The 24,028-nt window shown below is 39.4% G+C and overlaps 1 protein-coding gene across 3 annotated transcripts; it reads left to right on the top strand.

Annotated features, from left to right (window-relative positions):
* The first annotated feature begins 1 nt into the window (after position 1).
* RTN4IP1 (reticulon 4 interacting protein 1) lies at positions 2 to 23,994 on the top strand. Of its 3 annotated transcripts, XR_009277164.1 has the most exons (10): positions 2 to 400; positions 1,597 to 1,748; positions 2,551 to 2,619; positions 2,846 to 2,970; positions 8,303 to 8,351; positions 9,813 to 9,949; positions 12,011 to 12,194; positions 13,550 to 13,642; positions 15,293 to 15,399; positions 23,862 to 23,994. XR_009277164.1 is itself a non-coding variant. In XM_058834760.1 (9 exons), the coding sequence occupies exons 1-9, from the start codon at positions 154 to 156 to the stop codon at positions 23,976 to 23,978; spliced, it is 1,173 nt and encodes a 390-aa protein (XP_058690743.1). In that variant the 5' UTR covers positions 2 to 153; the 3' UTR covers positions 23,979 to 23,994. The 3 variants fall into 3 exon arrangements, 2 of the variants coding, with proteins under 2 accessions (XP_058690743.1, XP_058690744.1); XM_058834760.1 differs by lacking the exon at positions 15,293 to 15,399; XM_058834761.1 differs by lacking the exons at positions 13,550 to 13,642; positions 15,293 to 15,399.
* The last annotated feature ends 34 nt before the right edge of the window (positions 23,995 to 24,028 follow it).

Raw genomic sequence — 24,028 nt, 5'->3', positions numbered from 1 at the left:
GGGGTCGGCCGGGGCTGAGCGCTGAGGCACGCTGGAACGAGCCGGCCCGATCCTTATCCCGAGCCCGGTCCCGGTCCCGGTCCCGGTTCTGGTCCTTAGCCCGATCCCGCGGCTCCACCTGGCGCGGCCCGGCCCGGTCCGGCTGCCCTGGCCATGCTGTCGTGGGGAGCTGCGGGCGGGCGGGTGCTGCGCTGGGCGAGCGGGCGGGCACCGGCCCGAGAGCTCCGCTCCTCTCCGCGGGCGGGGATCGCCATGCCCAGCTGGGTCATAGACCGGTACGGCAGCAATGAGGTGTTGCGCTTCACCAGCGACATGATGTTCCCCATCATACACTTCCCGAACGAGGTTATCATTAAGGTTCACGCTGCGAGCCTGAACCCCATCGACCTCAGCATGAGAAGTAAGTGCCAAGCCCGAGCAGCCGCGGGCGGGCTGCCGGGATGGCAGGGGCTCTGCTGGGGCTGCGGCCGCGGCGGCCCGAGCGGTGCCAGGGCACTGTCCTGCCCCGGCACACACCTGTCTCGGCAGTGTCCAGGCCTGCCTCAACACACGTGTTTCCCCGAGCCCTGTGCAAAACCGCCGCCTCTTGGAAACGTATCTTCTTTCAGGTTCTCAGGGAAGAACGATGTGAAAAAGTGTTTTTCAAGTTCTTAGGGGAGAACGATAGAAAATGCCGCTGACAAGAGTGTGTGTGTGTTGGGAGGGTGAACTTTTAATTGAGTGATTGTGGTGCTATTCTTTTGACCGAGAGACGCCCGGCCAAGGAACAGCATTCCCCCTAAGTGATGCTGGGTTTTCGCATCTTGAGGTGAATAGCGCTGGAGGTCTGCGTTGCTGCCAAGTCGGCATGTGCGACCTAAGGCAAAGCTTTGTGTTGTTCATTGCCATCCTGAATTGGCATCTGGGGACGTGCTGTCATCCCTCCCAGGAAATCTGTCTCTTTCGTTGCCCGGCTCTTCGTATTTGATACATTTAATCAGATTTACTTCCCCATTTTCTGGGTTCGAAACACGAGAAGGAAGTTGCGGTAGTAGAATACCTTGTATTTCCTATGTAGAAGTGGTTGCATATCGAATCAGTTTCAGCAGAATAAGCAAATATGTCTGCAGGAAGCTTGCTGACAGAGCTGTAATCTGTGTTTGACTCTCTACATGAATTTTAAAAAATCTTTGACTATATTTGGGGGTTTGGTGATGGGACATGCTATCTGAAGATTCATGTTAAGACACTTTCTACCATGATAGGGCCCCTAGGCAAACTTGTCCAAACACTTGAATGGACATATATGCCCCAAAGCAGGCTATTTTTAGGCTGCAAACTAGATGGGTAGTTCTGAGACTTCACAGCATTTGTCTGTTGATTACTGAATAGAAGTCCAGGTTGTTCATCTTAGAGGAGATATGCCTTTTTATTTTTCACACCTGCTCTTTATTTCTAAAATCTGTAGAAGTATGAGATATTGCAGATTTTTTTGCATGCTTTAGTTATAACAGAAATGAGGCATGTTATGCATAGCTGATGCTTTCTAGTTGGAATTGCACAATTAATAAGTGAACACTCAGTATGGTATGCTGTGGTTGATTCCATGTTTTGCAGGTGGTTATGGTGCAACTGCGTTAAATATGAAGCGGGATCCCCTGAAACTCAAAACCGGCGAGGCTGAATTTCCTCTAACACTTGGTCGAGATGTCTCTGGTGTTGTTATGGAATGTGGACTGGGTGTGTCCTATTTCAAACCTGGAGATGAGGTGATTCCACCAGTCTCTTTATTTTTTTTTTCCAGAATGTATAGTTAAAATATGCTATGAGATGTTCAACATTCATCTGCTCTTAATTATTTTTTTAATGCTGTTGCACTCTTAATAAGGCCTATCTGGCAGTAAATTCCTAGAATACTTTCTTCCCTTCATTTTTTCTCTGAATAGCATAATCTTTCAGATACTTGCTTCTTCAAGTTAATTTCCCTTCTGTGTTTTAGTTTTTGGTCCATTTCAGCAGTAGCAAGAGTGGAATTTTGTTTATTTGGTTTTTGTTTCTTTATTTTTGCACACTCAAAGTGCCACTTTATTTTCAGTTCAAGGTAAAATTCTAACAAGAAGGGATTTGTTTTTCTTGAGTGACTTGGAGTAGGAACTTTGGCTTAACCCAAGAAGCACTTCATGGGTGCCTACACAAATACTGATACTGCTTGCTTTCACCTTCACCAGTTGCTTTCACATTTCACCAGTTTTAGCATAGCAAATCCTGATTCTGCACCATGCTCACCCCTCTAATCTGGGCTTTCCGGGCATGGGAGTAGTTTGGGGGGGAGGGGTTGAAAAATTATACACAATGCAGTGGTACAGTTTATTTACATAGCTCTCTAGTCCTTCATTTAGTTAGTTTTGTGATTGTTTTTTTGATGTAAAATAAGCTAAAACTGGTTTCTGATAAACAGTGAAGACATTCTATGAATTAGAAAAAAGTTTTCTGTAATGAAGGAAACTTCTGTGTACATACAATTGTGTACAAAGCTACAAAAATTGATAGTTATTTTCTGTTTGGTTTTAGGTGTGGGCAGCAATTCCCCCATGGAAACAAGGCACTCTGTCAGAGTTCGTGGTAGCTAGTGGAAACGAGGTAAACTGTCAAAACTGTGGCTAACAAAACCTCAAAGTTGTAAAGGCTGTCATTTTTCTTCTTTGGTATTTAAGTGACTTTATTTCTTAGTGCTTGGATTGATTTGTACTCCAGCTAGTTTTGACGGTGGCTAAAAATGTGCAATACACAACCTGCAATTCAGTAAAGCTTTCTTAAATATTTCAGTGCCACATAGGAGTGTGACTTAGATATGATTTTATTTCAGGTGTCTTTTAAGCCAAAATCTCTCAGTCACACAGAAGCTGCTGCCTTACCATATGTTGGTCTCACTGCATGGTCTGCACTTAACCAAGTGGGAGGACTGAACCAAAGTAATTGTAGTGGGAAAAGGTAAGTAAACAGTTCTGGTAAGTTCTTCATTTTTATATTGATGAGCTGCTTCTAAGACACGTCCAGCAGTGATAAAGACTGCTGTACCATGACAGCCATAAAGATCAGCTGTCTGAGGATGATGGATTCTGTCCACACAAGCTGCTTGAAAGAGGCTTCTTTAGAGGAAGGCTCAGATGAGGTCCCTATATAGATGTAAAAAATACCCAAAGAAGTTGTGGGTGCCCATACATCCACAAGTGGAAATATTTAAGGCCAGGTTGGGTAGAGCTCTGGGCAACCTGCTCCAGTGAATGGTGTTCCTCTCCACAGCAGGGCATTTACAACTGGATGATCTTTGAGGTCCCATCGAACCCAGGCCGTTCTATGATGCTATCATAATCCAATGTATATATAATGTATGGGCTGTATAGAGAACTTGAGGATGTTATCTCCAGGAATTTATAGGGACTTTGCCTTTTTTTGCCTGTTAAGACAGCTAGTCAAATGTAATATCCTCTCAGTTATACTGACAACTCACAAAAAGCCCTCTCAAGGACAGAGATGTGGTTCACTCACTTCCTGCATGTGTGGGCCATTTGGAACAGACTGGTTTTCCAGCTTTTTAGAGAAAAATGAACAGGTGACTGACTCTTGTTTGACCTGCAGGCCAGAGCTTTGATGGGGTCAGGAATGCAGACAAGAAAAGGAGAACATGCAAGACGAGCAGCCAATCAAATAGAAAAATCGACTTTGCTTATCAGTCTGTTAATCTGACAATAGCAGATGAGGAAAAATGCAGTGAAAAATTGGAGCAAATACCATTTTTCTCCTGATAATCGAAATTTGCAGTTATTCTGACCTTTAGATGTTTGAGTAAATAGATAGCAAGATCTTCAGAATGGAAATAAGGGCAAAAGTAAAACTATGGGAGTTGAAAAACAGTAGTTAAAATTACTGTGCTGCATCACAGGTTTAGGTCATAAAGTAATTACTGGGTAGCAGGAGTCTGGATGCCTGACCTCGTCTTATCTTCCTGATACTTTGTAACGCAACACATTGCAAAGAAACTAGATCTGTTGAAATTCTTCACCTACATCTCTGGAAGACAGTTGAGTGAGTGGTCATTCGTGTGTCACAGGGAACTTCACCATGAGAATATTGAGTAATTGTTTTTTCTAAAGATAAACAATGTTTTGAGAAAATGAAATTGCAAAATTTAAAGGAGTTTCAAAGAGACATTATTGAAATTAACTTCCAGCTAGTAATAAAATTCTAAATAAGATCACATTACTTTTTATTTTTCAGTATTTATACTTTCTATTATCTTAACTTTCACAGGTAAATAGAATTAACCTAATGATACACTGATAGGCTAGCCTTATTAAATTCTTTCCAATCTTCAGGTAAGTGTTTAGATTTTGCTGTTAACAGTAAAATTCAAACTGTATTTGTAATGTGTCTTTACATTTAATATTTACTTTCATGCTCCAAATAAATTTTTAATTGCTCTATAAGCAAAAAACCCATTTTAATGTATTTAAAAATATTCTATTTCCTGTCTATAAATTTTGAACTGTTAAACCAGCAGTGAATGACTTATGTGACGGTACCTTTTTTCCCCTGAAATATTACTTGTAGGAAAGTGTTTAAAATGCATTGAAGGAGCTGTGCAAAATTACATTCCATGAACTCTCAGGGCAATAATTTAAAAGTACAAGAATTTATACAGTGTTTCCTAATTTCTTTAGGTCATGTATATGGTAAGAATTTACCTACATATGTGATTTTATGTCAGTCTTTTTGTCTCCTGTAGCTGTATGTAAACAACTATGTAGAAGGGTGTATGTTCACACAAAAATGTCTTATTTTGGCAGAGGAGCTGTATTCCTTGATGAAAACTACTTCACTGGTGCTTTAGTGCAATGTTAAAACATCTTAAAAGCAGCAAGATTTTTCTATTGGTGTATATTGTTCTCTTTGCCTCTTTTAAGGCATTAACGTGGGCTAACCAGAAATACTTGCTGTTTAGTCCAATGTCTGGCATTGATCTGACAGATTATCTGCTCCATCTGCACATACTTTCACAGGTTATGTTTTTACAAGTTTCCTGAAGTGTGCTCTCACTGTTTGTGAACCCTCCTGCAATTCCAGTCATTTTTCCATTCTATACCACTCTGATTAATGTCAATATTCTTGTAGAAGCTTAAATGTTTTTACTATCCTAAATGTTCAGGATGACTCTGTTGTATTGAAGTTCTCTGTGGATACCTGGAGCTTCTCATATGTGTTGCTGATCTGTTTCAGTAGAAGGGGGATATGCTTGTTCAACACTAGCTGTTAGATGTCTTGCTTTCTGTATTCACAAAAGGCATGACAAAACAAATCTGACCGTGTGAGAAGTTATTCAAGTGGTTACATTGCTATTAAGTGAAAGTCTTTATGTAAATACAGAAGCAATATCTTAGACTTTCATGTATGCTGGACAGAAATGTTGCATTCTGTTAATGTAAGCTACCAAATGTACACTCTTTGTTTATATGGTTACATTGAAAATTTGAATGATGTAACACCCCAAGAAAATACTTTTTTTCAATGTCTGTGTGTTATTTCATCATTTTATCTGTTGAGAAGTATAAAGTGTAGGTTGTAAAACTTCTTGAAAGGGTAAACATTTCTTGATCCAGGAATAAATTTCTCACGGGCGTTTTGTTGGCATAATAAAATAAAATATAATTTTATATATAAATAGAGTTGATATATTTAGTCAATAAATACATCAATTTTGTAACTATATAAAATTGATGTATTTGTTCAGTTTTTATCCTGCATGTAACTCAGTCACTGAAAATTTTTAATTGTTTATAATCTGGAGAAAATATTAGCCCTTGATCTGTACACCCACTCCCCACCCTTTGTATGTTCTGTTGGGGGACACACACAGCTGAAACAGGTCCTGCTTCTTTCATTCTCATTTCTGACCAGACCACAGTTCCAAGCAGGGCCCAGGGAGATGGGCTAAACTCATGGGTTTAAGATGGGTTCAAATCTCATGTGTGTGCTTATCTGGAGAGATCTGCTCCCTGTGATTGAACTGCTGGAGCCCCATGGGGGTCTTGGTGTGAATGTTGTGCCTCTGTCAGAAAGGAGGAAAGCCTGGGGAACAAATGTTCTTTCTGTTCTTTTCAAAGAATTGGTTCTCTTGGATCTCTGTCCAGGTCAGAAGATTTGTTAGTTTCCTGGTACAAATACTGGTATATTAGTTTACTCCTGAGCTCACCCTTACAGTGAAAACAGGTAGTTTCTATGATGTGTTTTCTCCTGGCTGTGTTTTCCTGAGGCAGTGCAAGCAAAACTGTTCCTGCTTTGGCACTTGCCACCATCTGTCATTCAGTACTGTCCTAACAGGTCCTGCACCTTCAAACACTCCCCCTCTTACCTGTGTGTCTCGTTGTTGTCAGTGCTGTAAAAATGCTGATCTGTTGAGCTGGTGCACATGGATCTCCTGTGCAGATGTAGTTTGTCTCAGAAATGAAGAACTTTATTGAAGTCACAATGTGTGGAGACAGTTTTAATAATTGGAAGGTGTGGTAGAAAATAGCCCATGTAATATAGGAACAAACTGAATCTGAAAGTATTTCTACCTGGAGGAATCTTGAGGGCTTTTATTCAAGGGGAAAATAAAAAACAGTCCTAGCCAAACAGGTCTCCAAACTGAAAATGTTACCTAATTCTTTTGAGCAAATTGTACATTTTTAGATGACAGCTTTCCACCAAATATGTAGTAGAAGAAATGCCCTTTATCTAGGAATGGAATTGTAAAGGCAGTTTGAAAAGGTTCTTTTGAAAGGATTTAATTTTAACTCTCCTTTTAAAGGATAAAGATGGGTTTAACCCAATATCTTGAGTGTAGTATCCTGGAGCCTCTTCAAGTATACTAAAGTCAAAATATGCATGTTGCTTCAGGCATCTGTCGTTAGAAGCCTGGTTCTGAGGATAAGTACATTTTGGCAGATTTAAAAGCTGCAGGCTTTGTGGTATTGTGGTTTCATATTCTTAATCTGAATTTTGCAGCTTGGATCAGTGAAATGGGAGGGAACAGAATCTGATCACTTACAAAAGGAGCATTTTAAAATGGATAGTGTGACCAAAGCCAAGTCTCTTAAGCTACTTCAAAGAACTTTTGTAAACTGAGACTCCAGATTGTATAGTACAGTTTTGTACTGTAAAAAGCAATTTCCTTCAACATCTTTTACTGTGAGATTTAAAACAGGAATTTCATCAGCTTCTGAAGATTCTGAGATTTTTCTGGCAAACAGAAGCTCTGAGAAATATGATGTTCCTCAATCCTATGCCAGGACTTCATCTTGGATCTTCTTTTTGTCCTAGCAAATGGATCCAAAGTCAAAGCACTGTTTGCAACTTGAGCTGCAAAGTTTTCATACTAATTCACTTTCTGATGATTAGTTATTTAATGAAATGTTTGGATAAAATTTTTGAACAGTGATTAGGCTTCTAGCAGTAAGATTCTCACACAAGTAAACTTGTATAATTTTTTTTTATAAATTTAGGGTTATTAGTTAAAATGAACTCTCAATTGCTAATAATTTGACAATATGCTCTTTCATTTTCTTGCTTATGAGCCAGTTTCCACAAGCTGGCATTTACAGGGTCTTGTTGAGATGTACTAGAAGGAACTAGAAAAATTCTACTGCTTTTTTCCAAAGGAAAATGCACCTATCTTCATTTAATAGAAATTAAACGTGTTAATGATGAGGATACTTCATTGTGTTATTGTCTTTTATATAAACATTATGCAATATGGGAAAATTATGTTCCATATGTTCTGCAGTTCACAGTCTCCTTAAATAATGTGATACTAAACTACTTTTTCTCTTAGATAAGACAGATGTGTGTAAAATGTTGGTGAATTGGATTTTTTTCTTTAGGAGATATGACAGTGGACTCTGGGAGACAGAAAGGACTCTTAATTTATTCTGTCCCAAACTAAACAATTATGTTTGGGAAAGTGAGGACAGGTACAAGGTTTTTGAGCAATATAAATGCTACTATGTGACAGCTCCACTGCCTGCATTTAGTTGAAAGCACATATGAGGAAGTCTCTTTGGCTGTGCTGAGGTAATGCTTTTGGCACAGAACACGTGATCAATAATGTTAAGTCACATTTTTGGCTATTTGAACAGTTAACCACTCTTGAATAACATTGAATGACAAAACCAATCTTTTGCTAAAAATAATTCAGTGTCAGAGATGTATAAGAAACATTAGAATACATAGTTACTCCAGAATTTATTTAAAGAACTATTAAATATATTTTAATTTTCTCTTTCAGAATATTAATATTAGGAGCTTCAGGAGGAGTTGGTACATTTGCTGTACAGGTAATACTATCCAGCATGCCCAGGATGAATCTTCAAGCATTTCAGTATGAAAAAAAAAATAACAGAAGGGAATTGAGAGAAGGAATAGAGAAATAGCAAGCTACTGATCAGTCTGTCTGATAGAGACAATTGATATTTCCAAAAGGAAAGTATTTTCAGATTTATTGCTTTCCATTTATTATGTTGTATTATTTTAAAGTAGGAAGCAGGGACTTTCAAGTTGTATGTAAGATCACATTTCACAATTTGGGTGCAGGAAATCTCTGATTGGTGTAACTTGAAATATGTGTCCTGTTCTCATTATCTTTCATTCAGATGTGCACTTTAAATATGAACAGAACTTGGTGTATGAGTGGGAAAACTGATGGAGAACATTACCTACCACAACTACTGCAGTTGGTCAAATGATGTTAGAGGCCATCAGGCTTTTGACTGCAGTGATTGTAAAGCACAGAGGCTTTGATTTACTTTCCCTCACTGTCTTTGCCCTGCTGCCCTTTTGTCTGTCTGTTCCAGTAGCTCTAAACTTTGGAACATCAACGTGCTCTTTTGTTGATTCATTAGTTACGGAACGTCCTCTTTCATGCTCTCAGTTAATTTGGTGGTTTTGACTCTAATTAGTGTCATCTCATGCTGAAACATCTTTCTCTTAAGATTATAAAAAAATAAAGAAGTTGGGTGATTGCATCACTGCTTTCCATATTACTAGACCATAAGCACAGGAGTTTTTGAGGAGTTTTACAGCAGAATTTTTTGTGGTACACTATTTGCCTGATCCATGATAAAACAGGTGACTCTAAGTATGAAAGGCTGACCAGCCATTGACTAGTTAGAATTTTTAACTGATCAAGCCTGGATAAACGATGTTAATTTATCTGGAATCAAGGTAAAACCTGTGAATGAAAAAATGAGATGCAAAAAGAGATAACTAGCAAAAATCCTTTGCTTTGCTATAGCTTTTGGAGTAGAAGATAACATGATACTGTCCCTGTGGTAAATCAGAGATGACTTCCTTCTTTTTCTTGTTACTAACCTATTTGCAGTAATATGAAATACTTAAAGGGCATATTTAATAATATTTAATGGTACATGTGGTGCCAGTATGGTAGATTGGCAGGTTGGACAGTACCTCTTGGTGTGCTTAGCTGGTAGATTCAGAGCAAACTGAGAGCCTTATTTGTCATGAGATCTGGTATCTTTCAGTGGCATTAAAAAACCCCAAACTCTTTCTTTCACACCAACTCCTCCTCTCCCACAGCCACCTTAAATATTGACAAATTCTAGACATTATTTTGTCTGTGGGAATTGTGACAAATTAGCCTGTATTAGAACAGTCTCTCCACTCCCTGTTAAAGGCGCTCATTCATTATATAAATATAATGAGATTTTGGCTTTTTAAGTTGTTCTCTATTTCACTAAATTTTAATCTTTGGGCTTCTTTTTTTTTATACTTGTTTTTAGCTAATGAAGGCCTGGGATGCTCACGTGACAGCAGTTTGCTCTCATGATGCCAGCACACTGGTGAAAAAGCTTGGAGCAGATGATGTGGTTGATTATAGATCTGGAAATCTGGAAGAGCATCTTAAAACATTACCCTTGTGAGTGTTTGTATTGCTTAATGCTGAGATGAAGGAGTTGGCGGTCAGACCTTCTGCCTTTTGATTGCCTGACTCTATCAGAGCTCCCTAAATTTTTCTAAAGCCTTATGTTGTAAAGCAGATTCACCTTTTTGGATGCAGTTAGCAAGTGAGTATGCCCAGCAAAGATTACATTGTAAAACTAAGCCAGTTAATTGGGAGACAAGCTCACTTCCATGTGCTTCTCTTCAATGACTGATATGAACAGTTTTGTAGCTTCCATCCAAGTACCTTGGAGAATATACAATGCATGAATAAATTGAAATAAGTCTCTGAAATCCTGAGTGAAGTTGGTAAATACAAAATTCATCTTGTAGAGGAAAGAACTGTATCATGAAGAAGCAGTGACTTGCCACTGTGCAACTCAACTGGGAGTAAATCTCTGTTCTGTAACATTGGATACAGCTGCTTCTGAAAAACAATCACATTTATCTTGTCACAGCAGCTATGTTTAAACTAGCCTGGGATTTTTGTCTAGAACAGAAGTATTTTTTCTGTTTTTTCTTTTTTAATCTTTCCGTCTGTTTAAATGTAATCTACTTGTATTTGAATATGGTATTTACACAGCTCTTTTTAGCTAGACTGAGGTAAGTTTCTGGAAGGGGAAATAGAAGCTGCTCAATCTGTGGGAGAATTTTACTGGTAACTGTGCTAAGAAGCCATGTGCCCTTTAGCTGTAGTGTGATTTTCAGCAGGCCCAAGGGCAGTTGTGAGGGCAGTGACACTGTCTGTACAGCAGGATGGACTTTGCAGTTGGTGCAAAATTTGCCTTTGGGCAACACTTTAAATTCTAACAAAGTGACCCTTTCTAAGAGAAATCAACAACAGTGTCTAGGGTGCAGTTTAATGATGCAACTAGGCTGATCAGTCAGCTCTACTGACTGGGATGTTCCTACTTTCCTCCCCTTTGCAGTTGTACTGACTCTTCAGAATCCACAGTCAGCTACTCCTTCCAGGAACATTAGTTTTTAAGATCTTTTCTTGTTGGCAGCTAACTGTTACATTAACTGAACTGTAAATATGAAATCACACCCTTGGAAGACAGGCAGGAAAACTGTCATTCCAGAGAGATAAGGACTTTTCTATTTAATTTGCATAAGTATTTTCCCTCGTATTTATAAATTATTTAGATTAGAGATATATGTTGCAATCTGAAGATTGCTGGAAATTTACAGATGAAAATGAGAACGAGTTGTGCATTTAACAGAACAGGTGCATAGCTCCCTGTTGCCCTATTCAGCCTTTACAGGTTCACATGCTGGGAAAATGAGAAGGAACACTGAAACTGTGGCTTTTTGCCAGAGGCTGCGTATATCCATTCCATGGTGGGAAGGTTTTAGATCCTTTGCATTGTTAGGTTCAGTGTTAAATAGGTAGATGTGAAAAGAGCTGTCAGGAGAGGTAAAATGGCCCCTAAATAAATAAGGAGGTAAAAAAAAACTTGGAGAAGCAAAGCTGAGAACTGGATCACAGAAAAGATGTGAGGAAATAAGCATTAGTAGAATAATTTGTTTATGTAATTTTAGCCACTGGAACTGACTTTTGTTGAGTACAGCACGTACAAGAGCTGTTCCTAGTTGAGGGCATGAGTCCAGACTAGTTTTTACATATACATACCATATTGTTTAGTGCTAGACCTCAAGACTGTTCCAGTAGTCTCTGTGGGAGGGCTGAGGAGATAGAGCTCTAGAAGGCTTTAAGCAATTACAGAATGTAGTTGTGCATCTAAGTTTGCTTTTTGGAGCTTAAGTGTACATTTTAAATAGCCTGTGTCTGATGCACAGTGAATGGGCAATAACTGGTAAATTTAAATCCCATTGCACATTAAACTTTGCTGAATGTTTGGGACCTTTGTGAAGTCTTGGGACTTTCTTGCTGCTATCTTGCAGGCTGATTATTTTTGCATTGCAGTGACATGTAGAAATGTGAACTGTAGCTGATTTCTGCTATTAATTAGCTTAGTTACGGTGAAGTTATTTTTCCCATATCAAGATTTTAAACCTGTTATTTCTATGTCTGCAGGTTTGATTTTATCCTAGATAATGTTGGTGGATCCACTGAGAAGTGGGCACTAGATCTCTTGAAGAAATGGTCAGGAGCAACATATGTTACCTTAGTGACACCTTTCCTGATCAATATGGACAAACTTGGAGTGGCTGATGGCATGCTGCAAACAGGAGTCACTGTTGGTTCCAAAACTCTAAAGGTATTTGACAAAATCCTATGTACTTTCATGTTTTGTAGTACTTTAGTGACTACTTCTGTGGCTTGGATGTCAGTCACAGAGCTCATGGCGGGGCAGCTGTTGCATTGTCCTCATACGTCATTAAGTATACTATTCTTTCTTTCTTGCACTGAAAAGAAATGAGTTGGGGTGGTGCTGCTGAGTGTATGTAGTACTTTGGGGGACTTTGAAGTTTGATTCGTTATTGTGCTTTCCATTGTGGCCTTTTCCATATGGCCTCCCTAGTGAGTCCTGCTGACAGCCAGGGTTTCATAATAAACACAGCAAATCCCTGCCTCACTGAAGTGAGGGCAGTTTTGTTACTTGCTTTAGGCCAGTCAGGCTTTCTCTAAAAACATTGTTCCATGACTGATTCTCTTCATCCTGTTCCAGCAGCAGAGAGTAGTAAGTGTGGTTGAGGGTGGCTAGAAAGTCTTTCATCTCTTTCATGTTCGTGTGTCTGGATGGTGATACTGATTTTTCTAGTTTTTGTAAGTGGATCTTAAAACATTTTGCCAGTGGCCAAATCAGTGGGGCTTTTTAGAACTTTTTCTTGAACTTTTTCTTCCCTATGCTTGTGTACTTGCTCTCCAAATGAATGCTTTTCAAGCAGTTGCTATGGTATTCCTGCAAAGGCTTGGCTGAATGGGATTTTAAGTCCTGCAGTAGTACTTTCACAAGAAAGTCCAAAGACAAAATGAAAAGGCGGGGAAGAAATAATGTAATAGTATTTCTCAGTGTGCATGTTGCCATGATGAAGAGGATTCTATGCCATATATAAAAATCATCTCTCTTTGGCAGATGATGGCTTTTATTCCTGTAATGACTTACTTAGAGGAGAAGCTCTTGACTTATGTGTGAGAGATCTTCCCAAAATGCTTTTCATGTGAGCTGCCATCTGTTGTTGGACAGTGATGACTTTAGCAGATATTACAATGGAAAATGAAGGCACTGATACTGAGGTGGAAGGTTGTAAATGTCACATTTTAATTTGGGTTTATTTTACCCCCTTTGTGAGTGTATGTGAACATATAACACCATTTCTCTCTTATGTAACAAATAATTCTGTTTCTAGCTGCAGAGACAAGGTAATTGTTTTTCTCTACCAGCTGATTCAAACAATTGGTCACAAAATTCAACCTGATCCTATTGTGGTAATACAGCATCCTGGTCCGTACATTTAATCCACATGCTTTGGTAACATTTTTTTTAGACACTAGCATATAATTTCCATGTCTTTTCCTTAAGTTACTTCTTCAGAGATTCTGTCATTAATTTTAATTCCCATTTCAGTTTGCTCTCATGGTATTTTAATAGATTCGTGATCTTTCTTGCAGCATCTCCTTAAAGGAGTCCATTATCGGTGGGCATTTTTCATGCCAAGTGGCCCAAGTTTGGATGAAATAGCAGAACTGGTTGATTCTGGAAAGGTATGTCAGTAATGGTTATTTGGGTATTTGTGCTGAAAGAGATGCTGCTTGGACTCAAAAATAGTGTAGTTCACTATCAGGAAGTAAAATATTATGAGAGTCATGGTAAAGAAAACTAGTTAAAAATCAACTTGTTCCAGTTTCTAACTTCTGCCTTTTGCATGGAATTTAGGATTTCATAGTGCTTAAGACTGTTCTGCCTTCTCCCTCTTGAGCGTACATTTTTAAAAACGCAAAGTTTACAAAGTCACAAGGAGTAATGTCCAGTGATTGTTTATTTTTGCCAGTGGGAATAATTTAATATAAACTCTACATGGAAATTATGTTTTAAGAGGTCTCACTTGGTTCATCTGGGCAGAATAAACATGGCTGCATATGCAAAATTACTTAGCCTGGATGGTTTGGCATCCTGCCTGTAGTGTGCATAGAACTAGAATATTCTAGTTATTGCATGTAATAGATGATCTCTGTTGGCAGAATTGTGACAAGAATCTTGTGTTTCATAATTTCAGTGCTGCAGAGTATGATGTTTATGCTAATTCAGCACAGGGACTTGGAATATTGTGAGCATTCATAAACTTCTGAGGAATCTTAGTGGACTTAAGGGGAAAAGCCAAGATAGATTACAGTCTACTTTTGTGATCTTTTCGGGTTCATGAGCTTGTTACAAAATATATTGTGGGACTGAACAGTTGATTTCCTATGTTTTGGATTGTGTGGTGATATAGGTCCCAGCAGTGTTGTCTTTGGGAATTTTGGCAACATGAAATTATCCAAGAGTAGAGAATATGGACAACTGCTGTTAATCTTTCTATGTGGTAGATAAGCAGAAGAGTAAGCAGTCTGTCATGACTGCTGGTAATTCTAGTATGTGAACTATCTTGAGCTCAAAATTTGTGCATATTAGTAAGATTTAGATCTCTCAAAGTCTGAGTGTTGATTCCCCTTGTTTGATATGCAATATGTTCCAGAGTTTGGAAAAGAGTAAATAAACTGCTGTTGTACTGATTGCTTCTGTTTCGGCACCTCAGTGCTGCTGATAAGAATAAAAAGTTTTCTGCTTTGCATTAGATACGGTGTTATAGGAACTGTATAATCCTGTGGTTAAGAAAGAAGCTGTAGAAGGTCCTCATCCTGTGATTGCATTCAGTCACACTGCTAAATTCTAAGTGTCTAAGAAAAAGAAATGTCCTTGTCTTTGTTCTTATCATTTGTCCTGTTCTCAGCCAGTTGCAATTTGTTTTGTGTTCTGCTCCTACCTTGTATGCAAAACAAATGCAGAATATGCTCATGAAAGCCTCTTGGGAAACAGCTGTTTATGCAATAGAGATAGGGCTTAATCGGTGTTCTTTGCTTAATAACCTGGACAGGTGAATTGCAATGCCACTTAAGATGTACGTCATACATACATGAATGTCCTGATGTACTTCTGGTAGTAAGATGATCATGAGGACAAAGATGTTTGCTTGGTCTTTTATTCTCTGTGCAAAAACAGGTCCTAACGTCAGACTGTCTGCAGAGTCATTCTAGTAGCATTTTACTCTATTTTGTGCAATGTTGTAAACATCTGAGCTGTCATCAGGATTTTATAAGACCCAGTTGTGTTCCATTTAGACAGATATTAATAAGACTATGACCTTTTTTGTTTAGACACAAGAGTTCTCTTAAATGGACAGACCATCCATTCAGAAGAGTAGGTGTTTGGGAAAAAAGGCAGGAGAGAATCACTGGAGAAATTGTACCACAATTTCCTATAAGTAAGTGAAAATAAACATTTATGTTTTCATAGGAAAGAATAAAGGAGAAATTGAAAAAGCACAAAGCAATGAAATGTATCAAGAATAGAAAATTGAGCTCATGTAGTTTAACTTGTTACCTTTGAGTGAATATTTTTGAGTAATGCAGGGTTTTTTTTTTAGATTTGAGTCTTTTCTGTTAAGGACATCTTAATTTTGAGATTGTATGAAGTGAATAAGAGAGCAATTAGAAAGCTCCTGAAAATGAGAGGCTTTTTTTCAGGAATAAATGATATAGGGGGATTAAATGTAAGAAATTAAAAAGAGATGAGGGTTTAAAGAGATGTTACAGTAAGTGAAGCGTTGAAGAGCATACCTCTGAAACATTTACAGATCATTTTGATTTGACAGTGTTTCTCCCTACAGTCCTTCTGCACCAACAGAGATTTTTATTTCTGATAAGTTCATTATCTTCCTTTGTGAAAGCAAAAGGGTTCTCAATCCTTCAATGGACGCAGAGTAAGATATTTTGATTAAAGTTACTTGGTTCTCACCTGGATGATCTTTGCAACAAGGAATAGAGATTTGCAAAATGCCAGCTCTGAGGAGGAGTTCTTTTAATAGACGTTTTTTTTAATGGGGAAGCAAAGGAGAGGATTTGATGAGCTGGTAATACAAGTAAAGAGAATAATTTTCCTTGTGTAATTTACCTGCACATCAGTCAGTTCTGGGAATTGTAAAACCACTTTGAGTTTATGAGTTGTTTTCTCTGCCTTGCAGCTGGATATCTTGCAAAAAGACAGTTGCAAGACTGAGGGGCTGGGAGGCTGCTGCAACAGTTGTGGGCATGGAGAAAACCTAGTATTTCCTTGACAAATTTGAGAGAGACTGGCTATTTTCTAAACTGCTGGAGAATCCCTGTTGTGGTTTGAATTGCAGCAGTTAATTATAACCCAGTAAGGACTGGCTTAATGTGAGCTCCACCAAATGAGTTGACGAAGCCCATGTCAGAAGCTGCTGTGTCTCTTTCCATGGTAGAATGTTCCTGTGGAATTACAGTTCTCATCTAAAGGCAACTGAAATCAACAGAGATTTCAATTCAGGACACAGACCTGCTGGCACACTGTTCGGTGAAGTGTCATCACTGAAGGGCTCATTAGGAATTAATTTGGTGTTTTTCTGGTCAGTGTTGTGGATTTAACACTGACAATTTTGTTTTTTGCTGCTTGCCCAGCATTTTCCTTCTAAAGAGATGTCCTATAGTCCTTGCTGAAAATAGGCCAAATTCACATAAGTACTTAAGTTGGTAGAAGCCTCTAACTCATAACTGATCAGTTACTTTGCCTTTTATAAAGGCTGGTGCAGGAAAGCAGTCTCAGAAGACTCCTTAGTGTTGTAAGGAGGAGCACTGAGTGTGTTGTGTGTTCCTGCAGGACCATAATAGGATGTGGGTTAACATGCAGCCCAACAGAAATGTGACATTTTCATTTTAATTCAGTGCTATTTAAATGCACTACAAGTGTGTGTGCAGTGTTTCTGGTGACTTAATACTCTTTCATTTAGAGCATTGTTGCATCAGATGGGCTGATGGATGAGTTATTTTTGCAGAAGGAAGGCTAAAGGGCAAACAGAGTCTCTAATCATTACATGAATACATCAATCTCTCTGATGTTTTCTTTTTGGATAGATGTTCCAGCACAGGCACCCATAGGAAGAACAACTGCATGCCTATATTAATGTAATTTGTGAGTAGTATTGATTATACATTTTGCTGAAATCACTAGATGCTTTGGAGTTAGCACTTGCTGTTATGGTTTGGTGGGCAGGATGCTGACTGTTCTTTGGACCTGCTACTGTCTTCTTTTGCAGTGGTGAACAAATCACATAACCTTTTGCTACCATAATTTCTTGATGTACTAATGAGGGCTAATGCCCTTTATTCACCTTTGGTGATTTGCTCTGAGATACCTTGTTAAAATGAGGAATTGAATTTCTTCCTGTTCCTAGGTATTTCCTATTCAAGAAGTAAATAACACAAATGGATATGGTCATCGACTTTGACATACCATGGGTTCTGAGAGTTGTTTGGATGGCCATGATTTAAGATGGCTTACACCTACTGCTAATGTAGGTCATCACAGCTTCTGGACTCTGTATGTGTGTATTGATTTGCTTCCAATTCATCTTGTCACAGTTCTGCAAATAACTACTTCCTGGCCCTTATTGCACTATTGTTGCATTTCTCTCAGCTGTATGAATATCAGACTGAGTCCTTGAATATTCTCCAAACATGGCATCTATAGATCTGGCCTTCTCTACAGTAATTCCAGGCTTTATGACTGTGCTAAGGTATCCTACGATACCTGAGAACTCACCCTTGTGTGGTGCCTGCTTTAGTCTCCTTAAAAAAGGCACTAGGGTGCCTCATTATAGGGGTTTCTACACTTAAATGTCTCAATTAACTAGAGATCAGTCCTTCTCCCTACTTTTTAGTCACTCACACTTGTTCTGATGACTGTCTTTCTTCATGCTAAATTGTGAAGCTTGCACCTTTTTTATTTTTTTGCATTTAATTTTGTGTTTTCCTGTTGCAGTGCATTTGCTTGCCAGGTTGGTTGGCTAGAGCATAGAGATGTTGACCAAGGAGGGGTTGCCAAAAGCTCTGTTCAGCCCTTTCTCTTCCAAAAAGAAGCTCTATCTGCATTTTGTCACAGCCACCAAAAACAGCCACTGTGATTTTTATTAAATCACACCTGTTCCTGTTCCTCCAGGACATGGTGGTTTGCTTATGCTCTTTATGTAAGTGCTGTGTGGTTACATCACAAAGTGTCTGTGAAGGGCACTAATGGAAATTTTGCATTCTGTGGGGAAATAGGATTTCAATATGTAGATTCACTTACACCACAATGAGATCTGGAAAAAATTCATCACCATCTTCCAGGCATTTAATTAGATGTGTTCCCTTAACCTGATCTAATTGTAAATTGTGTGGAAAGTTAGTCCTGGTGTTCTGAGCTCTAGCCTCCTGGTGTAGGAGGCAATTGTGACTAGTGCAGGGGTAACGTGCAGACAAGGCAGCCCTTGTCTGCTGTGAGTTTAGTTTGCTGAGACTGGGAAGATGTGGATTACGAAGGACTAATCTTCTAGTCTTTATATGTGATATGATTTCACATGTAAATATATATTTCTGTTTAACTGTATGGAAGTTGGTTGTCTTAAGTAAATGGTGATGTTGACCCAGATTGCTTTAATTACCAGCATAAATATCAGAACAATTACCAAGAATGTGCCTTACCAGGGATTCCAGAGGAGATTAATTGTGCTTTCCTTTAGATAACAGTTTTTCAGCATGGTCCAGTACGTAGCTAAACCCAGGATCTTCCTTATTTTTATTGTTTTAAGCTTGGGCTAGGCTAGCACACAGTGCAGTTCTGGGCTTGTTCCAGTTTCTTACTGCTCTTCATTGTGTTCTGTAGAAGCTGTTCTGCCAGGGCTAATTAACAAACAAGAGATTTTGAAGCCTTTTCTACACTCTGAACTGTACCCTGATAGCCTGCTTAACTGGGGATTTGTATGCTAGCATTTTAATAATTGTATATGATGTTCATGAGTTCCTGTGGGCTGCTGTTAGAGATTTGATATGAAAAATGTCCTTTGGCTTAATAACCAAATAAGTAAGACCTGATAATACAGTTGTTGGTAAGATGGCTGTGGGATTAGACCCTGGGACACTTGCCTTCCATTCCACATCTTAACCACTGCAGCACTGTTTTTGTTATGGGTGTATTGTTGGATCAGTTTGACTTCTGTTACGTATTTGGGACAGAAATATAATGTACCTGATGTCCTTTAATGTGCTCATGGATGATAGTGCATATTCTCTGAAATACAAGTTAATAAAAAACATAGCAAGGAAAGTTTTATAAAAAATATTCAAAGATGAGGCTCTGAGCAATCTGGTCTAGTGGAATGTGTCCCTGCCTATGACAGGGGCAGTTGGACTGAATGGCCTTTAAAAGTCCTTTCCACCCCAAACCATCCTACAATTCTACGCTAGTACTGTGCAGTTGCAAAGCTACCTGTACAAGATGTGACCAGAGCCAGCTGCTGCAGAAGGTAAGAACTTCAGCCTTTGTCTTCAGTGAGGGCTGACTCTAGAACTTGCTGTTGGCAAGCACTATGAGGATTGGCATACTTTGTTGCATGTCACTTTAAGGAGAAGAAAGAAGTGAGATTAAGATGCAAGGAGCATGGAACATGAGTACAGCAGAGAAGATGCTCAGCTAAAGTAGGAGTGTCCCAAAACAGCATCTTTTTTCCCCGTGGGATGACAAGAAAATAACAAATGGATAACCAATTGTTTAGTTCCAGGACAAGGACTGTTCTTTTTAATGATTTTTCTTCATTATTGTTGTTGACATTGATGAGAGATTCACTAAAGGCCAAAGGATCAAGCACTGCATTTGTGCTCATGGATTACATTTAGGCTCAGTGATAATTTCTGGAGGAAGACAGCCTTTATCTTTTAAATCAGCTAGTCAAAACAGCAGCCAGATCTTTTCCATTACAGCAAGCCCTCAGGAGGATTTTGATGTCTAGTGGAGCACATCCCAGCTTTTGTTCTGTGTGCAAGTACCTTTTCTGAAGGTTGGTGTATGGGAGCCCTGAGCAGCATCACCAAGGTGTAGGAAGGGGATGTGCAGTGGGAGGCAGCAGCTGGGAGGGAGGCACTCTCGCTAGCAAGGCTGCCCGGCAGCTCTGACACGGCCATCCTTTGCAGACCTGGAAGAGAGCCAGTGCACTGTCACTGTCCTTTGAGTGTGGGCACTTTTGTCCTTCTGCGCTCTGAACTAGGCTTGCGCTCAGTTCCTCGCTCTCCTGAGAATTTCAAGGCTCTCGCTCTCCCTCCAGTGGCAGGAAAAAGCTGCGCATCTACTGGAGCGACTTCTTGTTACCACGAGGGTCAAAGCCATCTCCATTCCTTTTGTGTTTTCTCACTTGCTCTCTCCTGATAAATTCAAACTGTGCCCTTGCTGCCGCAGAAAGTGGGACCTCTAAGGGTGGGCCTGAATTTGCCATGAGCAGGAATGTGTTCCTGCTGACCAGTGCTGTTCACTGCCTTCTACATTCAGAGCTGGAGTGGCTGGGATACCACCTCTACGCTGTGTGTAGGACAGCCTTAATCAGCATCAGCAACTACTCCTTTTATTTTTCCAAGCACATGAATTAATTTCAAGAGACCTGAGATTCATTTCTATAGTATGTCCTGCATTGGAGAGAATGAAGAGGAAGAAAATACCTTTCAGGCCCAATCTGTTTTCAGATAAACATTTCAATGTTGGTATGTGTAATCCTTTCTCTCCCAGACTTTAGTTTAATCCCTTTTCCCTGAACAAATAGGTGTCCTCTGGCAAGGAACTGATGCGTGGCTGTAAATAGGCAGTGTTTTTATTATCCAGTTAATCTCCATTTATTATCACATATTCAACAAACAGCAGACGCTCCCCTACTTGTTTGTCTGTTCACAGGAAGAAATTTTATCTTAGTCAGTGGATTATGGTAAAGGCTGAGTGAATCACTGTGCTGCAACATGGTCAGCCCTTTCAGGGTTATTCAAACAATGGGACTGTCCAGCCAGCCAGATAAAATGTTTAATGCTCTAGATTGCCAAGATCATCAATTCGGTATTCATGTCTCTCTATAGCACTGCCTAAAGCCAGCGTTTAAATGAAGCTAGAGGTTACATCAATGTAGCAGATGGGCTTTGAGCATGTGGTGGCTGCAATACACACGGTGCTTTGAACTGTGAGGATGAATTCAGGGCTCCTCTGAATCACTGTGTCACCACTTTTCAAATGCACTGCTTTGAACTCTACCCAACAGGCTGAGGATGTAACATACCTCTGTCAGGGTTATAAGCTGCAACCTACAGTAAGGGACTGTGGGTTAGCAGGACAGTGAAGTGTCTTGATCATGTTTTCTAAGTTGATGCACGTGTCTGAAATTAACTTCTGCTTTTCCCTGGAATCCCTTGCACTTCACATCCCCCGTGCTGCTGCTCTGCTTTCTTCCCTGAATACTTTTCCTCTCCTCCTAGCCTATTACTTTGTCAGGGTCATCTGTGTCCATGCATCAGCAGGGTGGGTTTCTGCATCTCATTTTTCCCTCTTAATTGAAGCACCACAGCTTTGTACACAACTGCCACTAACAATCAGTACTGTACAAGTGCTTGGCTCAGCAAGGTTCCTGAACTGTGTTTTCCCAAGCATCTGCTATGAAAGCAAGGGTTGGTCTTCCTCAAAACAGTCAGTACTGATCAGCAGCACGTTCCTCCTGCTGATGGTCACAACAGCTGCAGCTGCACTCAGATGCTCAGTTTACCCCAAACCATTGTGAATTCAGTGTTTTTGCTGCCTTGAGTCCACGTCCCTGACTTTGCTGATGTCCAAGACAACATTTCCATTCTGTACTGAATGCTGACCAGACATGAGTTTGTCTTGAATATGATCATTTATACCCAACATTTCTTCCACAGTTGGGGTATCGTCGTGGCTCCTCTGCTGTGTGATGCTACTCACTTTGCTAGGGGTTAGTTTACAGACATTGTCCAGGCAGAACAAGGGAAATAATTACTAAGCCTTGTACCTTGCTGCATGGAAACTTTGAGGCATTTGGTGACTATATTTATTTGCACAGTGGCTCTCAAAGTGATTTGTCTGAAAATTCTGATGCATTCTTTGGAAGGGGTGCATTCATTCCCAATTTTCTGCCATGTAAAGTTTCACACTATGGCTAAGCTTGCTTTGACAAAATAAAAAGGAATATCTAGTGATATTGGGCAATACTGTGGTGCAAATTAGGAGTACTGATGTCTTGGATTACTGTTATCATACAAGCAAAGTCAGTAGTTATTTAAATGCAAGGAGTGGATGTCAATGTAAGGCACAGTGTATAAATGAAGTGAAAATTAGGAGATCTAAGAAAAGGACCTCCCTGAACATAGACAACTATCAGAGAGCATTTGTTACGCTTTTGGGGAAGGTGCTGGGTGGTCAGCACTGCTGCTAGGAAAAGTGTGTATGTATGAAAACCTTTCCTTGGTAGTGCTGCACACTCACCTTCTAAGCAGCACATCTGAAAGTAAAAACCCTTTGTCTCGTGGTAAAAGCAAGGCAGCTTTTGAAAGACAGTACCATTTCAAAGCTGGCACATTGTGTCTTTATTGCTGTTGTATTCCTTTTCTGTCTGGCATGATACATGTCCTACCAGCAGAGAGAAATTACCAGTTCTGGCTTATTCAACAAGAGAAGGGTACATGCTAAAACTATAAGGAAAGTGCAGACGATAATTTTTCCCTGACACAAGTGAAAATTATCTTTTTCTAGCACTGTAAATAGCGTGTTTGGATCTTGGGTACTTCAAATCATCATCACTGCAAGCATCAGCTGCAGACTCATCTACTGGTCATGTCTTTCTCTGGTAAGAGGATTAGTATCAGTGCAAGGACATGTACTGGTCTGGTGTTATGGGATCCAAGGTAAAGGACCAACCTCAGGGTAGGCACATCTTAGGTAGGAGGTGTGGGAGGTACATCTATAGACAAATCTTATTTTGGCGTTGGGAATGCTTACTCAGTACTTGACAGTAAAAAATAACCTCCTCCCTTGGATCAGCAGTGATAAATATTTTTCAGAAGAGCCGAAAATTCTGCTTCTGTTGGTACACTATGACATCTAAAGAAAATTCTTATAGGGGTTTCAGGCTCCTTACTTAATAATGGGGAGAGTGATTAAGTAGTTTCACTGTTGTTAGAAATTAGTCTAAAACAATCCAGAAGGCCACTCTACAAAATTAATGTCAAAATAGCAGTTGATGCAAGCTAGGCTTAATAATGATTTATGGCTCCTGGAATACACAGTGGCTGAGTTTTCAAGTGTAGTTAAATGATTCAGCAACAAACATTGGTGGACTATTTTTCTACTTCATTTGTGGTCTTCTACAGGTACTGAGCTGTGTACTGATGGGCATCAGGGTTATAGGTATCTTTAAAATATCTGATGTTGTGACAATTCTTGAGTTTAACAAGAAAACCAGTAGAGAAATATGAGGCAAAAAAAATGTTCTGTCAGTATATCATTGTGGACAATAAAAAGTTAAATCACAGTGTCAGTTTTTGAAAGGATGTAGAAGTTACAGCTGTACATGGTGATAGAATGTATCACCAGATACCACCATGGTTAGTGGTAGAAGCCACAGGTAAGGGCTCTAAACTGTGTTAGTAAAGGTGTTTCAAAATTTGGGCAAAGAGCAGCAGAAAGCCTTCTTCTGGATGCAGAGGTATCCCTACCAAATCTTAAAATGTGGCTACATGGCAAGTTCCATCCTAAATACCTTAAAGAAACCTCCCCCTTTTCTTCATACAGTTTGAGGTGTGAAGGTGATACATTATTCCTAATATAGTGACATTTTTCTTTATTCTGTAGATTCAACCAGTTATTGATGAAGTCTTCTCATTTTCTGAAGTTCCAAAGGCCTTTCTGAAATTGGAAGGAGGACATGCACGTGGAAAAACAGTGATCAATGTAATTAGTAAACAATAAATATCTCTAATCATTATTCTGCCTGCAGTCAATCTCTGAACATGAATTGG

Source organism: Poecile atricapillus, chromosome 3 (assembly GCF_030490865.1).
Source record: "Poecile atricapillus isolate bPoeAtr1 chromosome 3, bPoeAtr1.hap1, whole genome shotgun sequence".
In the NCBI taxonomy this organism is placed as follows: domain Eukaryota; kingdom Metazoa; phylum Chordata; class Aves; order Passeriformes; family Paridae; genus Poecile; species Poecile atricapillus.
The sequence above is the reverse complement of the archived record's forward strand: the minus strand, read 5'-3'. Positions and strand labels throughout refer to the sequence as shown.